Source organism: Lagenorhynchus albirostris, chromosome 8 (genome assembly GCF_949774975.1).
Source record: "Lagenorhynchus albirostris chromosome 8, mLagAlb1.1, whole genome shotgun sequence".
NCBI lineage: Eukaryota > Metazoa > Chordata > Mammalia > Artiodactyla > Delphinidae > Lagenorhynchus > Lagenorhynchus albirostris.
In genome coordinates this window covers 90,359,885-90,385,834 of record NC_083102.1, presented here as the reverse complement: position 1 = coordinate 90,385,834, position 25,950 = coordinate 90,359,885, and the positions used below count along the sequence as shown (strand labels likewise).

Sequence of the window (25,950 nt, the reverse complement as noted above, 5' to 3'; positions counted from 1 at the left end):
TCTACAGTTTGGGACCTTTGGGTGACTCCAGATTTCTTTGACTGTTACCTTGAATTCCATCTCAAGTAACGCATCAGTCCTGTCCCCTTGTTCTCAGGGGGTCAGCATAGTGGAGCGGCAGTATATCCAGGACCGTATTCCTTCCTGGACTGGAGCAGGCTTCGTCCGAGTGCCTGAAGGGGCTTATTTGGAGTTCTTCATCGACAACATACCATATTCTATGGAGTATGACATCCTAATTCGCTATGAGCCACAGGTAACCCCTTGGTAGACTAATGCGGGGGGGGTTATTGGTAGAAAAATCTTTCTTCTAATGGACACTATGTGTTGGTGAATTGTGGAGGGCGCATTGTAAGAGGGAACTCTCTCTGACTTTCTCTGCTCCTTGGAAGTAAAAATGTACATTTTTCTTCAGTTTGACAAACATGTAGTGATCTCCTTGTTAGGCACTTAGCCTTGCTGAGAACTGAGGTGGTGATGAGAATGTGCCAGGTTCTCTCCTTGCCTCGATGGCCGGCCCTGCCCAGGGATGGACACATGTCCCTAACTGCTATCAAAGGTGGGAAGTCTAAGAGCAGAGACACAAACAGTGCTGCAAGATGAGAGGTTCATACCAGCCGGACTGGCCAGGGGCTGCCGAAATGTTTACTAAAGAGTCAGTTGGAGGCCTTAAAACAGAGGTGGAATTTTGCCCCAAGAGGAAGTAAGGAATAGTATAAGCAGTGGAGAAGGGGGTGTTTTGAGCATCCTTCCACATAGCCAGGTAAGGGATATGGTTGGAGATGCTGTTAGGAGAAATGCTGGGATCAGTAAATGAACTTGGACTCTATACTAACAGGAAGCTGTCCAAGGGTTTTGGGCAAGGGATTGTCATTATCTAAGCTGTGGGGCTTTGGGTTTTTCTTTTTTTATCTTCTTTTTTGCTTTTAAGTCAGAGAAAGACGAATATATATCACTTACATGTGGAATCTAAAATACGATAGAAATGAACTTATCTACAAAACAGAAGTAGACTCGCAGACATAGAAAACAAATTTATGGTTACTAAAGGGAAAGTGGGGGAGGGGGATGCATTAGGAGTTTGGGATTAATGGATGCACACTACTGTATATAAAATAGATAACCAACAAGGACCTCCTGTATAGCGCAGGGAACTATATTCAGTATCTTGTAATAACCTATAACGGAAAAGAATCTGAAGAAGAATAGATAGATACATATGTATAACTGAATCACTTTGCTGTACACCTGAAACTAACACAACGTTGTAAGTCAACTCTACTCCAATAAAAGATAATAATAATAAGCTGTGTTTTAAGGTGGATGAAAAGGGACGTTGGGAGAGGCAGGGAGAGCAGTGGGAGGCTGTTTGAGTGTCCACGTGGGAAGGGGCTCGGGCTGGAACTGCGGTAATAGCCGAGGGAATGGTCAAGAGGGAAGGGAAACGCAAGCGAGTGTTTCCCATTTAAACTTGGCAAAAGATGGATGGATGGTTGGATCCATCCAAACAGACAGGCAGCAGTGGGCCAGCTCGGTTGGTCTTTCCGATCATGTGTTTCTTACTGTAGCTCCCCGACCACTGGGAGAAAGCTGTCATCACAGTGCAGCGACCTGGGAAGATTCCATCCAGCAGCCGATGTGGAAACACTGTTCCTGATGATGACAACCAGGTGGTGTCCCTATCGCCTGGCTCCAGGTCAGTGTGACAGTGGTTTGCAGCTCAACAGAACCCGCATGCAAATTAATTCTTTTTCTCATGTCTCGCCTGGTGAGTTGCACAGTTACCATTTTGGGGCCATGAGCCAAACATGGACTGTTCCTTCCTTTGGGATGATCTACGTGGAGCTTTGATGGCTTAGATACTTAAAGGCGCACCTTTGGTTGTTATTTTTCTCTTTTGTTTCGGGGCAGGTATGTGGTCCTCCCCCGCCCCGTGTGCTTGGAGAAGGGTGTGAACTACACAGTGAGGTTAGAGCTGCCCCAGTATACCTCCTCGGACAGCAATGTGGACAGCCCCTACACGCTGATCGATTCTGTAAGTGGAGGTCGTTTCTGACGAGCAGGGAGGACTGGGCAGAAAGCGTGCATCACCTTCCCCAGAGGGTTTTGTGGAGGGTAATGCTGAGAGGTGAGGCAGAGTCATTCTTTCTGCGTCCGAGGCCACTTTGCTTGTTTATTTTAATAAAACTCCACCCTCTGGAAAGGATCTACTCAAGACGATCCTTCCTGAAAATAGGAAGTGTCTTAACGATGACATTTCAAAACCCATCAAACTTTGTAAGAGGTCTCTAAACTTTTGCTGGCAAGAATATTTAAGAATGAAAAGGTTTTCACTTGACTCCATGAGTCTTTTTTTTTTTTTCTTTTTCAAGAGTCAAAGAAGCACTTGGGGTTTTTTATGTGTTTGCTTGCGTTAATTGATGACCTGGGACAACCCCCGTAAGAACAGTGTATTGTTCTGTTTTCTTCCTAGCTTGTTCTCATGCCATTCTGTAAGTCTCTGGACATCTTCACTGTTGGAGGCTCAGGAGATGGGGTCGTCACCAACAGTGCCTGGGAAACCTTTCAGAGATACCGATGTCTGGAGAACAGCAGAAGCGTCGTGAAGACTCCGATGACCGATGTTTGCAGAAACATCATCTTTAGCATTTCCGCCCTGTTACACCAGACAGGCCTGGGTAGGTATTACTGCTGCTGCTTCTGCCCCTTCTTTCTCAAGAGGCGTGAGGACGCTTGACATCACGAGGTACGTTGGCAGGCATGTCCTATAGTTCTGTGTTAGGCAGTCAGCCCAAAGGAAATAGTGTCTCAACTACAGTTGGTGTTTGTTTCTTTAAGAGCATGTTAGTGATAGAGCACCACTGACAATGGACTCAGTCATCAAGTAACACACAAAGAATAGGGGACTAGGGAAAGGTCCCGGAGACTTTCCATACGCAGGGTGGGGAGTTGGGATGGAATGACAGCACCCCGTAACTGAAATTGATATTTTGCTCTTTGAAAGGTCACTGGGCTTTTGTTGAAGGTCTTGTGATATTTGAGCTTTGAAGGCAAGGAGAGAAAACCTTAATGACCTCCTTCCTAGAAAAACCGCTTTTATCTGTCAACTCCGGCTCCTGCCACTTCCCTGGCACCCAGCCGAGGGAGGATACCGCTTTAAATGGGAATTCTGAACAAGCTAAGGTGCTCTTGGGGGGAGGATTGGGAAGGGCCCCAGCAAAAGGACAGACCAGTGCAGAGCCAAGTGGTCCTCACTGGGCTCATCGCTGTGGGGAGCACGGCCACCCTGGGTCACAAGCTTTTTTTTTTTTTTTAATTTTTAAAAAATTTTTATTGGAGTATAGTTGAAACTAATACAACATTAGCGTACAGCAAAGTGAATCAGTTATACATATCCACTCTTTTATTTTTTTAAGATTCTTTTCCCATATAGGCCATTGCAGAGTGTTGAGTAGCGTTCCCTGTGCTATACAGCAGGTTTTTATTAGTTATCTATTTTATATTTAGTAGTGTGTATATGTCAATCCCAACCTCCCAGTTTATCCCTCCCCCGCTATCCCCTGGTAACCAGAAATTTGTTTGTAACCAGAGTCACATCTGTGACTCTACTTCTGTTTTGTAAATAAGTTCATTTGTACCTTTTTTTTTAGATTCCACCTATAAGTGATACCATATGATATTTGTATTTCTGTGTCTGGCTTAACTTCACCCAGTATGACAATCTCTAGGTCCATCCATGTTGCCGCAAATGGCATCATTTTGTTCCTTTTTATGGCTGAGTAATATTCTGTTGTATATAGGGTCATGGGCTCTTGCCTCTCTCCTCTGCAGCTTGTGAGTGTGACCCTCAGGGCTCCTTAAGTTCCGTCTGCGACCCCAGCGGAGGCCAGTGTCAGTGCCGGCCAAATGTGGTTGGAAGAAGGTGTGACAGATGTGCGCCCGGCACCTTTGGCTTTGGCCCCAGTGGGTGCAAATGTAAGTTGATCAGAATTGTAACGTATTCTTTCAGATCATGAGTCATACTAGCATGGGTTCCATAGCTTCAGAAGGCATGCTGCACTCTGGAAATTGACCACAGGAGCCCATGAGCATTCTGCACTGGGCAGGGGGGGACTGGCCTGTGTAAGGGGTGTGTTTGCATTTAATGCGTTTTTCAGCTGGTCCCTTGGTTGCCTATTTCCTCAGCTTGTGAGTGCCACCTGCAAGGATCTGTCAATGCTTTCTGTGACCCCATCACTGGCCAGTGCCACTGTTTCCAGGGGGTGTACACGCGGCAGTGTGACCGCTGCTTACCCGGGTACTGGGGCTTTCCAAGCTGCCAGCCCTGCCAGTGCAACGGCCATGCAGATGACTGCGACTCAGTGACAGGGGAATGCCTGAGCTGCCAGGACTACACCACGGGGCATAACTGTGAAAGGTACACGCAGCCTTTTGAAAGTAAAGAGAATGAGATTGTTTCTGGCTGAGCAAACAGCATCTTAGACAAACCACAGAATGAGTCTCTACCAGTCTCCAGATGGCTCTTTCATTTCCGATCACCTCGGTATTTATTTTCTAGGAACTCATTCATTTATACAGAACAGATTTAGCTTACACCCTCTGCGTGCCAGGCATTGTTCAAGGGCTCGGGGGGGTGGATACAGCAGAGAACAGAACTGATGTGAATCTGCCCTCTTTGGAGAGTCTTTCTAGAGGTCACCTTAAGGCTGTACAGAAATCATCTCTCTGTCTCAGCAGATCCTGACCTAGGATGAGAGTTGTGAAATGTTAATGCCTAATTTAGGTCAAAGTAGAAACCAAATGCAAATGAGGATTAGTCATTTTAGATGGTTTTGTTTTTTGGAAACATGTTATGCAGCTACAGCCCATGTAAAATGTGCACAAGCAGATCTTTCTCCAGTTAGCAGATGTTAATTGCATAATTATTATGGATGTAGTGCACTGCACTAAGGGATAGTAAAAATTGGACATAAAATGTGCCTCTAACAACATTACAGCCCAGCTCAGTAGATAAGGAACAGTCCTTATGAAAAAATTACATCCTGACCTACAGCGTTCATTACTAATTAAGAAAGGCAGACGTGCTCTTAGAACCTGCTTTTTTTGGATTACTAGTCTCCACCTTTCAAGTCGGTAAATCTTCTCTCTTCTAGTATCCATCCACATTATATGGGATTTTTGTTGTCAAAAAAATTTCAGCAAGTGCTTCAGTCAGTGCAAAAGTTGCTCATCAGATGAAAGAAGCTGTTAGTGAAAACTGCATTTGTGATTACCTTAGGGCTTGAAGATACGCAAGGCAGCAAATACTGCTGGATAGTATTCAAGAATTCAGCGATTTCAGTGACTACTCCTTGGAGTAAAAGTCAGTCCTTCCAACCACAAATGGTGTTGTGAAAAGATAACAAGGAAACAGTTACACAAGATTAAAAGGAAGAAATTAATATATTAGCGTCATCTTTTGTTTTCTCCCTTAAGTTTTCCATTACTGTTCTTTCATTGAGAGATGGAGAATATATTCTAGAGAGAGAGACAAACAGATAAAATCAGATGAAAAAGGGGAAGAGATGGGTGGGGAACACAGGTCAATAGTGGTGGTTGTCCACAAGACCAACCTGAAATCAGGCCCACTGTGAATTTTATTTATAAAGCATTTTGATTTCTTGCAGAACTCAAAAGGGTATAGGAAGAGAAAAGATTTTCAGCCCTAGTTTGGATGACAAAAGTGCATTGAAGTATTTCAGATGCTGCTGTCTAGTTTGAGCTGATTTCTCATTCTTTTCCTTTTTCCGAGATGATCAATTTTCAATCCTGTGAATTTAAAAAGAAGCTCTAGGCTCAGATGATTGCCGAAGGGGTTAGAGAAGGGAGGAGACAGGAAATGAACACTCGGTTCTTACCGTGATGTATTTGGACTTACTTCACCTAGAAAAGCCTCATAGAAAACTTTCTCACAAACTGTTGCACAAAATTGCTTTATCACTGCTGATTTTCCCAGCACATAATTGGGGCACATGTTCTTGTATTGTGTCTGTGTCTAATTAAATAGAAGGTTAATGTCCTCTGAACAACTTTCCCCTTCTATTTCTTCATCCTTCCCCGCTCCCAATTTTAAAAAAATTACCTCTGCCTCAAAAAAGAAAAAAAAAAAAACAAACCTGAATTAGAAGTTCCAGGCCCAGTTGTGCTTGTAACCGGCTTATCTTGGGTGAGTTAGCTCACCTCTCCAAGTATCCAACTTTCTGATAGTAGAATATGTTGGATTAGATGATATCCAAACTTCCTTCAAGCTCTCATGTTATAGGAAGTAAAAAAGTAACCTAATTACCAGTCATGTTGAAAAGCAGCATGACATACTAAAAGAATTCCTTGCTAAAAGTCAGGAGGCTGAATTCAAATCATGGCTCATTTATTCACTAGTTGTGTAAGCCTTGCCAGTCGTTTAAGCTCCATGGCTGCCTTACCTGTAAGGAGAGGAGATGGAACCTGTTGGGTTTGAGAACTGATAAATAACATCTCTCATCCTTGAGAGGCAGACACAAGGGTCAGGCATCTGGAGAGCATCCCTATTGGCTTTATTACTAGTAAAGGCTGGATTGCAGAACAAGGCACCACGGGCTTGCTGACACAACGTCCCTCCCAGGCATAGGCAGAGACTGACAACCACGGGCTCTCTTCCCCCCAGACCCTGCCCCCAGACTCCTTAATGCAAGGAGGGGAGCTACCAGAATGCTCAGGGCAGGCAGTAGGGTGCACTTGGGGAGATGTACCTCTTCCTCTGGGGAGGAGTGAACGAGGGTCCGGGTGAGGCCAGAGGTGTCACCCTAATGCAGGGGTCCTGCCATGCGATCCTCAGGCTAGGAGCAGCATCAGCCCCTAAATCAGAAACGGGGAGAGGGAGCCCAGCAATCTGTGTTTCAAAAGCCCTCCAGGGATTTCTGATTAGAACTAGTGTCTGAGCCACTGCTCTACTGGAAAGTGCTTCGTGTGGAAACGTGAGGAATGAGGAATGATGTTCCTAAACAGAGAACGTGGTTTCTTAGACTCCTTCTTGTAACAGATTTCATATAACTGTGGTTCATGACCTTCTCTCTTCGGCAACTGATGTAGGTGCTCGGCTGGTTACTATGGAGACGCCATCATTGGGTCAGGAGATCACTGCCGTCCTTGTCCGTGTCCAGATGGTCCCGACAGCGGACGCCAGTTTGCCAGTAGCTGTTATCAAGACCCTGTTACTTTACAGCTTGCCTGTGTCTGTAATCCTGGATACATTGGTAAGTGATTTGCAGACTTTCGGAGGAAAAGATGCGTCTTCACGAGGTTAGTTGTTAAGGAAGAAAAATGATGAAGAGTGAGCCAATTTAGTTGCTGTTTTTTTTTTTTTTTTTTTTACAATCCTTAATTAAAAGTGAAGGGAGGGCTTCCCTGGTGGCGCAGTGGTTGAGAGTCTGCCTGCCGATGCAGGGGACGTGGGTTCGTGCCCCGGTCCGGGAGGATCCCACATGCCGCGGAGCGGCTGGGCCCGTGAGCCATGGCCGCTGAGCCTGCGCGTCCGGAGCCTGTGCTCCACAACGGGAGAGACCACAACAGTGAGAGGCCCGTGTACCGCAAAAAAAAAAAAAAAAAAGTGAAGGGAATCTGAAATGTAGAAGATGTTCTTTTCCTGTTTGGCATGTGGGGTAGAGTCAGTTTTTGTGTCTCTGATAATCATGTTACAATACAGGGCACAATAGCAGCTCATTTAATCCATAAGTCCCTGCTGACACTTTTTTGGTCTTAACCAGTAGAAAAGTTAATTTACATTTTACTTTTTCGTTTCCTTTTCCAACTCCTGGTGGAAGAGTCTCAGAGTAGTGAACTGGCCAAATAGGGGGCAGAAGGAAGAAAAGAATATCATCTGGGAGCCCCAGACAACAGAACCAGTCAAAGCTAGATATATTCTTCATTGTTTACTGTACTCACATTATCTGTCAACACTCTGAGTGTGGCTAGTTGTGCATACAAACATTATTTCATCCTTGATGCTGCCGTTTCAAATACTCGTTATGCTTATCCATGGCTCAGCCAATTTGCATGTTTCAGGATTTTCTCAAATAATTTATTTTACTGAAGTATAGTTGACTTACAATGTTTTAAATTCTGTACAGCAAAGTGATTCAATTATACATATATATATACACACACATTCTTTTTCATATTCTTTTCCGTTTTGGTTTATCCCAGGATACTGAATATTGTTCCCTGTGCTGTACAGTAGGACCTTGTTCATCCTTCGGGATTCCTTAAGAAGGGAAATCGGTCACCCCGAGGGGCCCCATTTTTCGGTTGCTCATGGAGGAGCAGGGATTTTTCAGTGAACATATGCCTTGGGTTAGGATGTAACATCAAGCTAAGCTTTCCGCTGTGAGACCACTGTTTCACTCCTGATGTGTCCATCCCTGTGTAATGAGGAGCTAACCTCCTGTGTGCTGGAACCTCCAAACTCTCCCTGCCCCTCCCCACCGTGGCCGCGGAGCCAGGCTGCAGCAGCATCGCTGCAAAGACGCTGCTTCCCCTCACGACTAACGGCCCATTTCCCCTGAAGGCTCAGTCACCTGGCTTGGTAGCTAACACACTGGGGGCCCAGGCGCTGCCTGGGTGGCCCCTCTGGTTGGCGGGAATGTCGGGGACCAGACCTTTCAGGGGGCAAGCCGAAGGTCCCATGCCGGTTTTATTGGACAACAGGCTCCAGATGCGACGACTGTGCCTCGGGCTTCTTTGGCAATCCCTCGGACGTGGGGGGCACGTGTCAGCCTTGCCGGTGTCACCACAACATCGACACGACGGACCCAGAAGCCTGTGACAAGGAGACCGGGAGGTGCCTCAAGTGCCTGTACCACACGGAGGGCGAGCACTGCCAGCTCTGCCGCTTCGGTTACTATGGCGACGCCCTCCAGCAGGATTGTCGCAGTAAGATGCCTGTTCCCCTTGCCCGCTCTTTTGGATGACTTCCACTCTCTTCCTCTTCCTCCTCCTTGGGGGATTTTATTCTTCAGGGGTTTGTCTCATCGGGGAAAATGCTTGTTCAGAGGGGTAAGATTTCACTGGTGACGAAAGAAAGATGAGGATTTTTTTTTTTCTTTACATCCTCATTTCCTGGCAGAGCTGAAGTGTCGAGCTGTGGCTCAGTGCCTGAAAGGGAACCAAAAGCTGTGTCACTGTCCCCATGATAAATGCCATCCCATAGAGTATATTGATTTTTATGTTCTGCCCATGAACTTGCTGATGGGCTGGGACTTCTGCGTCCTAAATACGCACTTTGGTCTGTACCTTTTCTTACGTCATTGTTGGATAGAGCCTTCCAGCTTAAGGAAAAGAAAGAAGTAACATCTCTGAAGTCTCTGTTTTGGAACACATTATTTCTCTCTCATCACAAGATCAGCCAGCATTTCCTGCTGTGTCTGCAGGGCCCCAGGCCCCTGTCTTTGTTGATACAAACACGTGCGGAATGTTGAGGACCAGCAGGACCTGATTGCTTTAAGCCTTCCTAGCTTAAAGGGCTTGTCCCTGCCACGGCTCACACAGCCATGACTGTTCTTCCTGCCAAGAGTTTGAAATCATTAGGTATCTCCGTTCCCACAGCATAGGTTTTATTTCCAGTTAAATCTTCAACTTTACAGTGACTCACCAGCCGCTTATTCAATCAAGTATTGTGAAAATACCGCCGGGCAGAATGTGTCACTTTGCAGGTCTGCCTGGGAAATGTCAGAACTGCATGGAACATCATAAGAAGATGAAGACCACAGTTCTGGATTTTTTTTAATCCCTCTGTTCCTTTCTGTACTTGTTTGCATTTCCAAATCAAAATCTGGAGAGGGAAGATGGTAGTCATTTGATGTAGCTGACTTCTGCGTGATCTGTATGTTTTCCGAGTGTGACTCTGTAAGTACATCTGACCGGTGGTTCTTTTTTCAGAGTGTGTCTGCAATTACCTGGGCACCGTGCAGGAGCGCTGTAACGGCTCTGACTGCCAGTGCGACAATATCACCGGGCAGTGCTTGTGTCTCCCTAATGTGATGGGCCAGAACTGTGACCGCTGTGCACCCAACACCTGGCAGCTGGCCAGCGGGACAGGGTGTGACCCGTGCAACTGCGACGCTGCTCATTCCTTTGGGCCATCTTGTAACGAGGTGAGGTGTTGTGGCCAGCGGAGGCCGTCATGGCATATGGAAAGATGACTTTGAGTCCGGGTGACAGCTATTTGGTGGCCGGGCCCCAGCTAGAGAAAGGCACCCCTCCTTGTCACAGCCTTGCACCAGGGCACACAGCTTGGCAAACACGGCACAGACTGGATATCCACCATCCCCGGTCCCCCTTGGCTGGGGCTGTGTAACTGTGCCCAGAGGCCCCATCGGATGCACCTGTAGCACCGCAGCCTAGCACCCCAGCTAAAGGGGTACAGACTCGCTTTAGAATGGACGAGGGGGGCCGTTTTTTTTCAATACCTGGCTGCCGAATCAGGCTTTTTTTTCCTTAACCACACAGCCTGAAATGAGCCACATAGTCATACCCAACATTGTAGAAAGTTCTCCTGTTCCCTGACACACACAGAATGGTGAGTGAGTCACAGGTGGTCCAGGCTTGTGAGCGATATGAGGAAACATGTCAGTAAAGGGAGACGTGCCCTGGGCCTTCCGAGCCCCAGTTGCAGAAGAGCAGTTAGGAGACCCCAGCCTGGGGCCCTCAGCACCTGGGATCAGTGTAAGATGCCCTGTTCCTGGTCAGGTGTGAGGCCTTCTCAGGCAGACAGATGGGTCCCCCTTCCCGTAACTGGCAGCCGGCAAAGGCAGTGCAGTCTGGCCTGGGCCCGGCAGCCTGTCTGACCCGGCTCTGTCTTCTGGCCGCAGTTCACGGGGCAGTGCCAGTGCATGCCTGGCTTCGGAGGCCGCACGTGCAGCGAGTGCCAGGAGCTTTTCTGGGGGGACCCCAGCGTGGAGTGCCGAGGTGAGGCGCGGGCACCGGGCTCTCGGGTGGAGTGGGGGGGCCGGGTGTCTGAGGGAGCCTTCTGTCCAGTACAGCACAAATGAACTTGTCTATAAAAACGAGGTTTGATTACGAAAGAAATGCATGCTCATGGTTTAAACACAAAAAATCCTGGAGGCATGTAAGTGGTAAAAAGTGGACCTGCTGGCTTCCAGCTCTGTTCCCCAGGGGTGAGGTTTGTCTCAGCACAGACAAGCATACATACATACCCCAAATACACACAGAATGGCTTTATTTTTTTTTTATTTTTTAAGTGGAAGTATACTTGATTTACAGTGCATCAGGTGTATATCAGAGTGATTCAGTTATATATGTGTGTGTGTGTGTGTGTGTGTATAAACATATACTTTTTCAGATTCTTTTCCTTATACGTTATGACAAGATATTAAGTAGAGTTCCCCGTGCTATACAGTAGGTCCTTGTTGGTTATCTATTTTACATATAGTAGTGTGTATAAATGTGAATCCCAACCTCCTAATTTATCCCTCCCCCACTCTTTCCCCCCTTGGTAACCACAAGTTTGTTTTCTATGTCTGCAAGTCTGTTTCTGTTTCATAAATAAGTTCATTTGTACTATTTTTTAGATTCCACCTATAAAGGGATATCATATGATATTTGTCTTTTTCTATCTGACTTCCTTCACTTAGTATAATCATCTCTAGGTCCATCCATGTTGCTGCAAATGGCATTATTTCATTCTTTTTTATGGTTGAGTAACCAGAATGGCTTTTAAAAATGCGTTCAACCAAAATGTGCTCATATTCACCATCGAGTTCTGCAAATTGACTTTCTCCCCCTCTGAACAGTATTTTGGGGCCAGCTTTCTTGTCTGCACAAGCAGAGCTAAATGTTCTGGTAAGATTGTTTGATCCCAGTGTAACAAGCAGGTGGTGCTGACAGTTAAAGCCCTCGGCAGGAGCGTACTGTCCTCATCAGCGGGGACAACAAAGGAACAGGTGACAGGAGCGCCACGTCCCACTTAGGCTCATGATTAACTAGGACTGTGAGGGAAAACAATGTTTTCTTAAGAACAAAACTTGTTACAATCATGTGAATCAGAAGGATTGCTTATTTTTTTAGGCTGTTGGCGGTTTTTTTTGACCTGCCAGGTTATTTTTAAGATCTTCAAGTAAAAGCATTTATGGGAAAGATTTTAATAGACTGTTGCCATTCTGTATTCCTCTTCTTTCTTTCCTACTTAGGTTTTCTTCCCTGTGTTTTAAGTTTATAACAATGGATAAACATCTTCTGTAGTTTCTTATTTGCTCTTTGATCCATTTTCTTCGTTACACATCTGAAATTCTAGGTCCCTGTTGGACTCTACATTAAAAAAAAAATACATCTTTTTCTTTTTTGGATACAACTGCAGTGAGAAATAATACAGATCTGCACGTTAGCGGTTCATTCAGAATATTCTGTCGAAAGTCCCAAACCTAGATACTACGTGTGCTTTCAGAGTCAACTCATCTGTTCCTTAACAGCCAGAAGACTTCAGACAGTGGACACGACCAGACCCAATGGCATATGATTTTTTTTTTTGTCATTCGATGTGTAGCCAGAAGGGTCTGTACTAACATCTTAGATGAGATGAAGGTTTGCTCCACAGAGGAGGTATGAAGGCTGTGTTGATAAGCGTGCTTTAATTCATCATCCTTCAGTCCCGACGTTGGTTCTTAACGGGATCTGATTTTCTCACTTCCTTTAGAAGGTCCGTGACATTCAGTGGACCACTTGATTCGAGATGTCTCCTGCAAGTAAGATCCTGCTTAAAATCTGGCTTCTCCAGAGCTCTAACCACAATTCTGTTAAATTCCTCAATCTTGTACTGCCCCAAGGGCTTGATTTTCTCCAGATAATAGTTCTATCATTGCTTATAGCCTGATTCTGTCAGCATGTGTCATTGGCAAAATAGCTTTGGCTGCCAGAGCTTTCTGACCTTTTGCTCCATCTAAGCTTTATTAGCATGAAAAACCTGTTTTCTGGAGTCAGAGTCAATCAGAGGATTGTTCATTTAATACTCAGAACTTTACCCCTTACCCTTTAATCTTTAAACTTTCGCCTCTAAATCTGCCAGAGACATTGTGGCTTATAGGAACAGTATCAACTTGTTCAGGTCAAAAGTTAGATCATGTTTTAGAAAGTTTGCAAAGAGAGAGAGCCACGGCATCCGTGTTCGCCAACTTCTCTGTTCGTTTCATCTAGAAGAAAGGTCAGCCTGTTACATAAGAAACTATGGGGACCCAAATGCTTTGGACACCCTGTGGAGGCAGCTCGTAACTGACAAGGCACCCAGAGAGGGTGAGAACTGAGTTAACGATGGGGGAGTCCTGGCCAGCTGCAGGCCTTGTGCACACAGGATGGCAGTCGAAGCAGGACCAGTATAATGTGATGAGGGCAGGGACAAAAATTCAGGAGTGGAACAGAGGCACCAGTGAAAATGGGAGGATAAGAACTTGAAGGGACAGGGTTCAGCGACCAGCAGGGACAAGAATAGGTGTCATCTGAAATTAGGCGGAACTATGGGGGAAAAAATGTGACCACTTTTCTCAAATTACATCATTCACTGCCAAGAGTCTTCAGATTCAAATCATTTAGTTGAACAGGGCACAAGTTTAGCCTTTCTGGGGCCACCTTGCTAACAATATGCTTATAGAAAGGCTTAGGTCACAGCTAAGTAGTCTTCTTATGGAAAAAAATGGAGTTATGTCAAGGACAAACGAGTTGAGCCTCCAGCTCATGAATTGTTGAATGTTCCCATTGTCCTGGTGGGTTGGGGCTCTTGGCCGATGGTGCCAAGTCCGAACAAGCCCATCACTGTGCTGGATGGAGAGGATCTAGCCTACCCAGTCCTGAACGTGCCCGAGAAAGCCTCGGCCCGGGGCCCTGCCTTGTGCCCTGAGGACTGAAGGGGTCACAGGAGGAATCTTCCTGTTGATTGGTGGATAGCGGAAGCAGGGATCCTGGCTCTTGGAAAAGGCCAGTGTTTCTTAAACCCAGGCTGATTGGAAATGTGGGCCATAGGTGAGAGGCTCTGGGGAGTGGCCATTTTTTTTCATCCTGCTCGTTTCTCATTTCAAACTGTTTTTTGTAGAAAATCGAAGTACATTTTTTGTCAGACATAATTTTTTTTTTTTAATGCTTGTCATCTTTTCTCAGGCTAGGATTCATTTACAATCACCCACTTTTTTATTTCCAGGGTGGCTCAGGAAATCAGATTTAATTTGATTCTTTAGAGAACCACAGATACTTTGGTTAGTAGAGGGAAGGCTTGTCCACGGCCATGTGCCAAATCCAGCTCATAGCCTGGGCTGGTGAAAAAAGTTTTAATGGAACACAGCCATGCCCATTTGTTTACATATTGTCTGGGGCTGCCTTCGTGCTGCAGTGCCCGAGTTGAGCGGTTGTGACAGAGCCCATAGGACCTGCAAAGCCTAAATACGCACTTTTTTTTTTTTTTTTTTTTGCGGTACGCGGTCCTCTCACTGCTGTGGCCTCTCCCGTTGCGGAGCACAGGCTCCGGACGCGCAGGCTCAGCGGCCATGGCTCACGGGCCCAGCCGCTCCGCGGCATGTGGGATCTTCCCGGACCCGGGCACGGACCCGTGTCACCTGCATCGGCAGGCGGACTCTCAACCACTGCGGCACCAGGGAAGTTCCCCCGCACTATCTTTTATAGCAAACGTTTGCCAACTCCTGGGCCAGACAGCCAGCTCATTTCTGCCGGTGAAGTCATAGTCATTCCCCCAACTTTCATTTCAAAACTGAAGTTACAGTACTGAGGCCAAAAAAAAAAAAAAAAAAGGTGGGGCTGGAGGAGGTAGAGAATTTAAAGGAAAAGAAAATCGCATTTCAGAGATGAAAAAGCATTTAAATTTCCCGCATTAAAGTAAAATAGAAAAGCCTAAGTAAAGTAAGAGTAAAGCTTTGGGCATGATAGCACATCCTGGGGTCCCTTATTGCTGTGAGGCAAGGTCCACGGCAAAAGCCAATAAACCCAGTCACCTGATTTTAGGATATAGCACTCTCTCGCTCCCCAGGCAGGTTCAAGTTTCAAAAGGGAAGAGGGGGGACCAACACAACCCTGAGTGACTGCCCACTGGTGCCCAGTGGGGAGTGGATGCAGCAGAGGAGAGCCACTCCCTGAGAAGGGGGCTGGGGGGGCGGAGCTTGTAGGCTGTGGGAAAGGGTAGATAAAGTAGCAGGATGGCTGGAGGTAAGTGGTGCTGTCCTTTGCAGCATCAGAGGAGGGAAGCCCGGTAGGAACTGGAGTCGCTTGGCAGGTGTCATGGAAACTGTCTTCGTGGAGACTAACGAGGAGCTTTGGTTTCACCATTGGGGATGGATTTTCTTCAGTGGGCAGGGCAGGTCTGCAGACAGGGAGGGGAGGATACAAAGACAGCAGAAAAGTTATACCTGCTGATAAAGAGGCACAGGGGCTGATGTTTCCCATTCTGGCATTCACTTGCTAACGCTTTCCTCTAGATCTCAGTATCTCTAAAATGGGTACAATATTTTTCATCTGCCTACCTCTTAGAGAACATGTTTTATTTACTTATTTTTTTAATTGAAGTATCGTTGCTGTACGATATTATATGTTAGAGGTGTCCAATATAACGATTCACAATTTTTAAAGGTTGTGCTCCATTTATAGTTATTATAAAGTATTGGCTATATTCCCTGTGTTGTACAAGATATCCTTGTAGCTTATTTTATACTTAATAATTTGTACCTCTTGTTTTAAATGATGAGAAAACTTAGTAAAAATTGACAGAACCCGCTGCCCACGTAACCAAGAATATATTTATAGGTGAAGGTAGAATTCTCATGGCTCGTTAAAATGATGACTCATTTTTAGAATGCTGTTCATCATCTTCACAATTTGTTCAGCTTAAAAATCAGGGAACAACTTTTGCTATATACACTCTTCTTCCCAAGAGAAAGTTTTTGATCCTCTGCCAGATAATCCCATTCCTTAAAGCCACACTGAGTTCCAGGTCCCCCTGGACTCCTATGCCTTTCTCTGAAGAGAGGAGAAAACCCACTGGCCTCCGTCAGAGACAGCCTGCACAGTTAGCTGATAATTTTTCCCATCCCAGTGAATGTGAGAGATGATTGATTGGAGAGTCTCCTTCAGAATTTTAGTGTCCTTGAAGTTTTAAATTGTCAGGTGAGAACCAACCTTTACTCTTAGGGGAGGTCTTTTTACAAGGTCCTAAGTGTGGGCCTTCTAGTTCTTGCCTCCCAGGTGACCCCATTAGAGAAGCAGTTCTGCAAACTCAATGAGGGAAAGAAGTACGTGCCCACTGGCACTTTAGCGGTTTCCCAGCTTCAGTTTGAAATGAAAACCTGACGCGTTTTAGGTAGTCATTTGGTACCCTTCCAGAGAAAGGTCAGGATTGACTTCTTCAGTGATGAAACTGCAATCCAGCCATCTATGAAATTTGACTCTACTTTTCAAATGGAGGAATGTTGTCAGCTGAGTGGGTCCTGGTCTCTGGAGGGCGCCGAAGCTCTGCCCCGCCTCTGTGATGCTGGTCTTGAGGGTAAGGGTCCAGAGATCAGCTGGGACGAGAATTAGGTGGACTATGGGAAAAGAACATGACCGTTCTTCTCAAATTATGTAATTAATTGCCAAATATGCTTTCCATTGCTCATCTTTCCGTTGAAGTGGTTTGTTGGAAGGCACAGGTTTAGACTTTCTGGGACCACCTATATGCTTCTGGAAAGACTTGAGTCATAGCTAAGTATTCTCCTTATGGATAAAAAATGTAGCTGTGTGAAAAACAAACAAGGAAAGCCTTAATGGGAGGGCACTTGCCTTCTAAATCCCAGTTTGGGGCCAGTATTTTCCCCCTCAAATATTCCCATGACAGAATGAGAGCAAGACATGTCTTTACCAATGACCTAAATAAAAATTGTTAGAGAAATTAAAAATAAATTTAACATATGCACACAGCCCTTGCCCCCAGCATGCATCTAGTGAAAACCTCTTTAGGACTGAACTGCACCGTGCCTTTGCATTATCTAGGGGAAAGAAAGGTTTTCTAAGCATGTGCAGCATCTGCTACCGTTGTCCCAAGCCTAAGGGGGATGGTAAAGTAGGACAGATCTGCTGGGCCACTGAGGCCCCAAACAGGGCTACCTGCTGGGGCCTGCGGGACAGGAGCGACTGACAGTCTGATTCATTTAACGTGGCATCATGAAGGCCCCCCACTTGCACAGGTCCTGAGGTCTGTGCATCAACTTACATGGCTTAACTTGAGGCTCATGACTGCTCCACTCCACACACACATACACACTTAACAGGCAAAAGGGAGGAGAACAGCTGGGAAGATAACAGTCAGTACTCCCCAAAATGGGGTGTAGCAGCCCTCAGCATCAGCATCTCCTGGCAACTGCTAGAAATACAAATTCTCAGACCTCACTGGTTCCAGATCTGGAGGTGGGGTGGAAATGTGTTAAATGAGTCCTGCACGTGATTCTGATGCGTGCCGGAGTTTGAGAGGCTAGGACCTAGATGACCCAGGTAACTCACAGCTTTTTGGAAGATGACTAAATTTTATAAGATGATATGGAAATTCATTCCTGAAGTCTGAAGTTCTTCCCATCCTCCTGATTGTAGAAACTGATGAAGGCCGTGGTTTCCCCAAGCCTTTCCCATTCTTTTTCTGGGGTGTCATTAGGTATTCCACTAGAGAAAGATCCCACAGTCCAATGAGTCTGGGATATGACTGGGTAAAAAAAAAAAAAAGTGAAACAGGGTTTTTCCTGCAGAACTCCTATGAGTTTAATATGCTGTTTGTTTTGAACCTTCAAGAGGAGGATGTAGAATTTCCCGAACCTGCTTGATCATGGAACTCTCATTTCTGGGAACATCTCCTAGAACTAATTAATGGTCTAGGGAAGACAGTTATCCACAGCTCACCTAAGCTGCTTCCCGATTCATGAGAATGCCCCAAAGAACACAGGAAAATGAAACATGCCTCGAAAGAAACAAAATGCTTAAGGAAAAAGAAGTTCTGTTTTGAAAACCTAAGGTACCAGGAAAATGCTATAGATTTTAAATTCTAAAGGTTAAAGACTGGAGTATTCCAAACTTCAAATTGTTTAATAATCATGTTATTGGCAAATATGCAAAGACAAACGTAAGGCCATGACAGCTTTTTTCCCATGGAAATATGATCAAGCAACACTCTGGGCAGGAACCACCAGACACTTGGACATAGAATGATAAGAATAAAAACATTTATTGAGTGCTTACTCTGGACCAGACACTTTCATCCTGAAAGCAATCCTAGGAGGAGCTAGGTATAATCATTACCCCTTTTATGCGGAAAGCCATGACTCAGTTTCTGTCCTCCCCAGGGCCGCATAGCTGGGTGTGGGGAAGGCAGGATTCACCACCAGGCAGCCTGTGCTCTTATTACAACGCTGTGCTACTCAAACTTGCCGCTTGAGATCGTGGAGTGTAGTTGGCAAACAAAGGCCAGGAAAAGCTAAACAATACAAGGCAAGGTGTGAGGATGTTCAGGTGAACGGTCCAAGCCACAAACACGTCTTTCTGGCTTTGGAGGATAGAGGCGTTTTGTTTCTCAGGACCATCGGTGAAACTGGTTCTAGAAGATGTTTTATTAGAAAGTCTTTCAGAGGCAATCATACCTATTGACTCAAGAAGGGGTTTTTTGTTTTTAATTTGTTTTTGAATTACAATGTTGTGTTTCAGATGTACAGCACAGTGATTGTTATATATTCTTTTTCAGATTCTTTCCCCCTATAGTTTATTACAAAATATTGTATAGGTCCCTGTGCTGCACAGTAGGTCCTTATTGTTTATCTATTTTATACATAGTAGTGTATATATGTTAACCCCAAACTCCTAAGTTATCCCTCCCTTCCCTCACCTTTCTCCTTTGGTGACCGTAAGTTTGTTTTCTATGTCTTAGGGTTTATGTGTTCTGTAAGTAAGTTCATCTGTATCTTTTTTTTTTTTTAGATTCCACATATAAGCAATATCATATATTTGTCTTTGACTTCCTTCACTTAGAATGATAATCTCTAGGTCCATCCAAATGGCATTATTTCATTCTTCTTTGATGGCTGGGTAATAGTGTGTGTGTGTGTGTGTGTGTGTGTGTGTGTGTGTGTGTGTGTGTGTGTGTGTGTGTGTGTGTGTGTGTGTGTGTGTGTGTGTGTGTGTGTGTGTGTGTGTGTGTGTGTGTGTTATACACCATATCTTTATCCATTCCTCTGTTGATGGACACTAGGTTGCTTCCGTGTCTTGGCTATTGTAAATAGTGCTGCTGTGAGCACTAGGGTGCTAAGCTACCTCAGAGAGGATGATTCTGTTACGCTTTGCCACAGTTGACATTGCGTCTTAGGAGGATTATTTTCTTCTGTAGGGGTGTATGGATGTCTCTTGCATCCCTGTATCAAAAGCGAGGTTAAAGGCTCGTTTGGCAAAGACGGTTGAACTCCAGTTTGCAAGTTGACCTTGTACTCAGAGATGAGAATGGAGAAATGGTTACAGGTGTACCTTTGCCCTTGGAGTCCACAATCTAGTTAGGGAAATAGGATCTTTTTGTTTTTATCCCCCCCTTTTCCCAGAAAGGATTTAAGGCCAGCAATAAGATGTGTGTACAGGCCTTTTGTTATTCAAACACTGTACAGATACTGTGAAATGTCAAGTGTTGATATAAAACCAAGTTAGTCACCTGAGCTTTGGGACTCTGAGCCAGGGTTCAAAGGCATAGGCATCGTGATGGGTAATCTCAGCCACAGGCCGTTGGCCAAGAACGCAGATTTCACCCTGTACCATTTGGTTCTGCCTAAGGTGCCCACCCTGTTGGGCCAGTGAGAGGTTGGGACTGAATGGCTCCCAAGGCCTTTCCTATCACTTCAGATGTTTTATGAGCCTCTGCTCTTAGGGCTAGGGGTGGTTATCACAATGGCAGACACCCACCCATGAGTTAGATGATACTGAGTTGAAAGCCTGAGTTAGAGGATACTGAGTTGAAAGCCTTTTAAATCGGATACTTGGAATTCCTGAGACTTCTGCCTGATTTCGTTTTCTTTTTATCAACTTTATTGCATTTCATCAAGCATTCACTGTTGTGCTTTGTGACCAGGTAGAGGGATGTTGGTGTGTTGCTCATTACTGCTGTATCTCAAGCCAGAGGCCTCATGTCACCAGGCTGTCACCTGAACTGTCTGTCCTGGGAGGATCTACAGACGGGTCAGAAAAAGAGGGAGGCAAAGGCAGGACAGAGCTTAAGAGCACAGGCTCTGGAGCCTGCCAAGTGCTGAGATAGAATCCTGGCTTGGCCATTTCCTTGCTGGAAGACTTGGCAGTCATGTAACCTCTCTAAACTCAGTTTCCACATCCATAAAACTGATGATTGTAACACCTGGTTCCTGCAGGGTTATGTTGAGGATTAAATGAGGATTAAATGAGATGATGCATGTAAACCATCTGTACAATGGCAGGCACAATGGTGTACAGTGGTGTTCACTTAAAAAAAAAAAACTATCATCACTATTATAGTTAAGACGTGATTAGCCAGGGTTGAGATAACGTGTGTTCTGGAGGAAGCAGCTGCAGTCTCTTTGCAAACCGTTGGTAAACTGTCGTGGACCATTTACAAACCTTCCCATTGTAACGGTGACTGAGGATTCTAACTGCCAAGTCGCTGAGGTTGGGGCTCTAGTAGTTCAGCCAGCACTGCCATCTCCCTTCTAGCCTGTGACTGCGACCCCAGGGGCATCGAGACACCGCAGTGTGACCAGTCCACCGGCCAGTGTGTCTGCGTCGAGGGTGTGGAGGGTCCACGCTGTGACAAGTGCACTCGGGGGTACTCGGGCGTCTTCCCCGACTGCATGCCCTGCCACCAGTGCTTTGCCCTTTGGGACGTGATCATCGCCGAGCTGACCAACAGGACCCGGAAGTTCCTGGAGAAAGCCAAGGCCTTGAAGATCAGTGGCGTGATTGGGCCTTACCGGGAGACTGTGGACTCGGTGGAGAAGAAAGTCAACGAGATCAGAGACATCCTGGCCCAGAGCCCAGCCGCCGAGCCGCTGAAGAACATCGGGAACCTCTTTGAGGAAGCAGAGTAAGTAGCTGATGGACCAGAGTAACAGCTCACGATGTTGTTTCCACTCGATGAATCCACAGCGTGGCCCTTCCACCCGGAGGCGTGGTTAGTGCTGTGAGTGAAAACAGGTAACTGGGCCATTTGTTTTCCCAGCAGTCGCTGCTCTGGGCATGGGGGTGAGTGGACGATGGCTCATTGTTGGGGACCAGAGTTGCAGTGCAAAATGTGTGAACGTTATATTCAGCACTCTTCTCTGCAAACAGTACTCTCGGGCAGTAGAATGGTAAGGATGCTGGATTCAGAGACAAAGGATCCGTAACGGAGTCACAGCTGGGTTACTTGCTAGGCTTGTGAACTTGAATGACTCATTCATTTCTAAGCCTCTCTCTTCTCTCCTGCGGAGGAGGGGAGGATAGTATTTACCTTTCCCTGACAGAGTGACAAAAGGACTGATCTATGAAATGGTAAGGTAATTGCAGAAAACAGTATGAATTGTTATTATATGTTTTGCTACTACCAGGAAAAGTCCATTACCACAAATAAGCCTCCTATTTCTAGGTTATTTCCACTGCTCAGCTGTTGGTCCACTAGAGCAGTGCTTCATTCATCCAATTATAACAAGTTCTCTGTGATGAAAATTCCTCCTCTTAGCCCTTCTCTGGGTAATCATCTCTCTAATTGGAAAGTGTGTATTTTGCCAGTGGAAGCAGAGAGAACTGAGCAAAGTGATGCTGAACTTTCTCCCATTTTTTTCTCCCATTTCTCCCAGCCAGTCATCTTTCCTGCTCTCAAACATTCCAACTCCCTTTGCCAAAAAGGAGTCCCCGCCCCGGCCCCAACCCAAAACAGCATAAGGTCTAGGCTAAAGGACAAAACAGGAAAGGGTATGAAGCATTTGTGTTTCCCCAAATGCTATGGGTTTTTATTGTAGACTCACCATTTGGCATGAGCAAGGGGGTTGTTTCATGGCTAAGTCCTATACATTAAGGCGATATTATATCGTGACAGAACTACGGTAACATTTTTGTGTGATGGGACTTTTAATCAGCATCTCTAAGAAGTGAGATGGCCTTTTTGTCTCAGCACTGTGTATGAGAAGCAGGAAGCTAACCGCTGACATTAGCTCAAGTACCTTCCTAGACCTAGATTTAAAGTAACTAGTCCCTTGATTTCAAGCCTCAGATCTCATGGCCAAGATCATGCGGTTGACCAGGGTGTTAGGCGATGTCTGATGTGGGGCCATAATGCACTTAGTGAGGAACTCAACCTCATTAAAAAGACTGTGGTACAGCTCAGCCTTCTTACATGTAGCGATAATGAGCCGTGGAAGGCCCTGGTCTGAGTGCAAGCCCATTTAGGAAATGATGTCTTGACCTGGGTGCCATGCACCTTAAGGGAAAACAAGAGCGACTACACTCCTCAGACAGCCCTGGTCCTACCTTCACTCTTCACCTAATCAGACAGATTGTAATCACCTCAGGAACACCAATTTCATCAATCTTTTTTCAACACAGTATCCAAGGACGCATGGTCTAGGATCCAAAGGGGCATTATTTACAAATATACAATGTGAGATTTGACTTTGTAAAAGTATAACATTGTACGAGACCTGAGGAAAAATGAAAGCCTTCTGTGAATCAACCGATTAATAAAAGCAAAGCACTGAAAAAAAAGAAACTAGCCTCAGGAAAAGAGCCATCAGGTTTACTAAATGTAATTTAACCCGCAAATCCTTTTAAGCACTTTTTCTTTGAGTTGGGTCATGGTATTCTCTCAGCCTTAAACATCATTTTTCGACTGGCCCCCAACCTTTCAGCATCTCTGCATTTTCCCCGTTTTTTGTACAATTATATTCCTGAGACGACAATAATACTGAGTTAGGTGATACCCAGGGGTAAGGTCTTCTCAAATGTTCCTTTCTTTGAGATACATACACACATGCCCACTGTATATACGAGTAATTTACAAATAGATGCCTAAAGTACAGCTTTGGAGACAGGAAGATACAGAACAAAATGCAGTTGGGTTTAGATTCCAAATGAAATATTGTGAAAGCTAAATGGTTATCATATTCCATTCTTACTGGTACTACCTTCTTTCTCAGGAAAAACGAAAGGGTTGCTTTGTTGGTGGAAGGAGGAGGCTCCTTTGATGAGACGTGGCTTGAAGGGGGTCGGGTATGAAAAGCTCCTTTGGGTTGCTCCCACTGTCTTCCTGGTGGCGGTGGGGCTTGCTTTCTGAATGTCCCATCTTGAAGGAGATCCCTGAGGTTCACATGAGAGCATTTTTGCTGGGTGGCTGGGAGGCATAATTGTACACTGGAGTCACTTACATATTTCGAGTTTGTGGGATTGTATGGGCTTGAAGCTGCTTATGTACAGAGCTGGTACTCCACGCTCTGGAACTGTGCTCATGTTACATCAGACATTCGGAATCACTCCTGTAGTCCATCCGCCACAACACAGCTGAGTGGTGCTGCTGTGTTTTTCTTCAAAGTCTTGAAGAAAGAAAAATTATTAGATTTAACAGAGTCTCTTAATGATAAGAATAAAATCAGTACTTAAAGATAATTACAGACTACTGAATCGGTCTGAAATTACAGAGTAGTAGATAAAGTATTAGTAGAAAATGTAAAATTGAGACTTCGAGTTTTTCCTTTGGTTTATTTTCCTTAGGTAAATGTGTCCTCCTCCTTACAGGAAACTAACCAAAGATGTTACAGAAAAGATGGCTCAAGTAGAAGTAAATTTATCCGACACAGCTACGCAAAACAACAGCACGGCCAGAGAACTAGATGCTCTACAGACAGAAGCAGAAAACCTGGATAACACAGTGAAAGAGCTTGCTGAACAACTGGAATTTATCAAAAATTCAGATATTCGGGGTGAGCACTTTTTTGTGCAAATACTTAATCCTGGGCAATGGATTTTACCACCTGTCTAACCTTTTAATAGAGCACTTTCAGAAGAAAATTAAGTGCTTTGTAATCAGTTTTAAGCGTTTTCGCATTGAGACTCTGGCACAAATGAGGATTAAAGTCCCCATTTTACAAACATGGGACATGGGGCACAGACGGGGTTGCACGCAGCGAGCAGTGGTTGTTGCATTAGAATGGCATGCGTTTTCTGATTTTTAAATTTTTTCTCCAGTTAGTGGTTTACCTCCTTGGCTTCTCTTGGAAATGGGCTCTTGTAAAAAGTTAAGAAATTAAGTTGATACTTCTGCATATCGTTTTATATTCAAGAATGTTACTTGGTCAGGAAATCACATTTTCAAATCGTTTATTGGTATCGAAGGCCGTATTATAGGACCTTCCCTCCCCAAAGCAAAAGAAAGTTAAAAATGTGTCAGATCACCCTATCCATCCTGCTTTATGCGTGATTGCTTATTTTTTTGGCTAGATCCTTAAAGCCAAAACACGTCAAGCTGTTTTATGTATATAATATTAGCCATTTGAGTGGATCTAAATAGTTAAGTGAGAAAAGGGAAAAATCATCTGGACATGTAACCTACAGGCTGCCTGACACCAGCTATTTAGAGAGAACTGGACGCTTGCCTGTGTGTAGGAACAACATCTGCATGATCGACTTAATTTTCTAATCCAGATGTTTGGCATCCTCCAGAGCCAGAGTTAGGTGCTAACGGGACAAAGTGTTACATTTCTTCATAAAGATTTTATTCCTTGAATTTTAAAACAAAACCACATAAGGTCAGTTTAGACGCGAAATACAGCCGTTGCTTGACGGGGAGATGGAGTACAAGGGGATTAACTATGGGCAATTTCATTTCATGCCCTAGGCGCCTTGGACAGCATCACCAAGTATTTCCAGATGTCTCTCGAGGCAGAGGAGCGTGTGAACGCCTCCACCACAGATTCCAGTGGCCCCGTGGAGCAGTCGGCCCGCACTCGGGACAGAGTGGAAGACTTGATGTTGGAGCGAGAGTCCCAGTTCAGGGAAAAACAGGAGGAGCAGGCCCGCCTTCTGGATGAACTGGCAGGCAAACTACAAAGTCTTGACCTTTCAGCTGCTGCCGAAATGGTAAGGTTTGAGGGTTTGGCCTCAAGGCTGCCATGCTTCAGGAGAAAAAACACCCTGCTTTGTCTTTAACATTGTCCACTTTGCAAATGAGTCAGCAGGAGGGAAACTCCGCGGCTCAGTCTCTGGCCCACAGTCTGGGGTATCCAGTGACCAAGCCAGATTAAACACAACAGTGTGTGGGTTTCCAACCTTCCTCTCTCCTAGAGGTTTCTCTGTGGTACAACCAAGAATCAGGACTACTATCCCAAGGCTGCTGAATTGAGTCACTGCCTTATCTAAACTGGATCCTTTTTATACTGTGGACATTTTTTTACTTCGTTCTGATTTGAAGTGCAAACTCCATCTCAGGGGAGCAATTGAGAATCATTCTGGGAGAGACTTCTTAAAAAAATTAAAGGGCGCTAAAGAATTTTTTTTCATGGGTGGGTGGGTGTTAAAATGCTCCCTTGTCCCAGTAACTTCACCTAGTGAAGACCAGCCTAGGAAGTGGATTCATTTCCCGGAAGCTTTTAAAAAGTAATTCTGAAGCCAAATGAAACTGAGTAGCGAGTTCAATGAAAACCAGGCAGAAAGCCAAAAACAAAAGCCAAACTAAGCCTGTTTCTTCCTCTTGCTCCCCTATTGTTTTTCATGGAAGAGCACCCGTCCCAGAGACTCTGGAGGATGTTTTTATATACTGTACCTTTATTTTATAAGGTTTCTGCTCTCTTAGCTTAGAACACAGGGTCAGTACAAGGGGGAAGGTGGGTTCCTAGGAAGCTGAGTTCAGGCTTCGCTACAATTTTGTCTTAGTAACAGTCCCCC

At 45.2% G+C, this 25,950-nt stretch overlaps 2 protein-coding genes across 3 annotated transcripts in view; one reads left to right on the top strand and one right to left on the bottom strand.

The window, feature by feature from the left end:
* The window catches only part of LAMB1 (laminin subunit beta 1), a 73,644-nt gene that overhangs the window by 38,927 nt on the left and 8,767 nt on the right, over positions 1 to 25,950 (top strand). Inside the window, exons 15-27 of the mRNA XM_060157293.1 lie at positions 98 to 256; positions 1,569 to 1,696; positions 1,912 to 2,035; positions 2,474 to 2,678; positions 3,832 to 3,975; positions 4,186 to 4,417; positions 7,108 to 7,271; positions 8,722 to 8,946; positions 9,952 to 10,166; positions 10,884 to 10,980; positions 20,755 to 21,124; positions 23,806 to 23,990; positions 24,905 to 25,146. Of these exons, the coding sequence (XP_060013276.1) occupies positions 98 to 256; positions 1,569 to 1,696; positions 1,912 to 2,035; positions 2,474 to 2,678; positions 3,832 to 3,975; positions 4,186 to 4,417; positions 7,108 to 7,271; positions 8,722 to 8,946; positions 9,952 to 10,166; positions 10,884 to 10,980; positions 20,755 to 21,124; positions 23,806 to 23,990; positions 24,905 to 25,146 (2,490 nt within the window). The remainder of the gene's footprint in view (positions 1 to 97; positions 257 to 1,568; positions 1,697 to 1,911; positions 2,036 to 2,473; positions 2,679 to 3,831; positions 3,976 to 4,185; positions 4,418 to 7,107; positions 7,272 to 8,721; positions 8,947 to 9,951; positions 10,167 to 10,883; positions 10,981 to 20,754; positions 21,125 to 23,805; positions 23,991 to 24,904; positions 25,147 to 25,950) is intronic.
* Positions 23,181 to 25,950, bottom strand: part of DLD (dihydrolipoamide dehydrogenase) — a 49,320-nt gene continuing 46,550 nt past the window's right edge. For both annotated transcript variants that reach the window (XR_009542055.1, XM_060157295.1), the window contains exon 15: positions 23,181 to 23,603. The gene's annotated coding sequence lies outside the window, so the exon portion shown is untranslated. The remainder of the gene's footprint in view (positions 23,604 to 25,950) is intronic.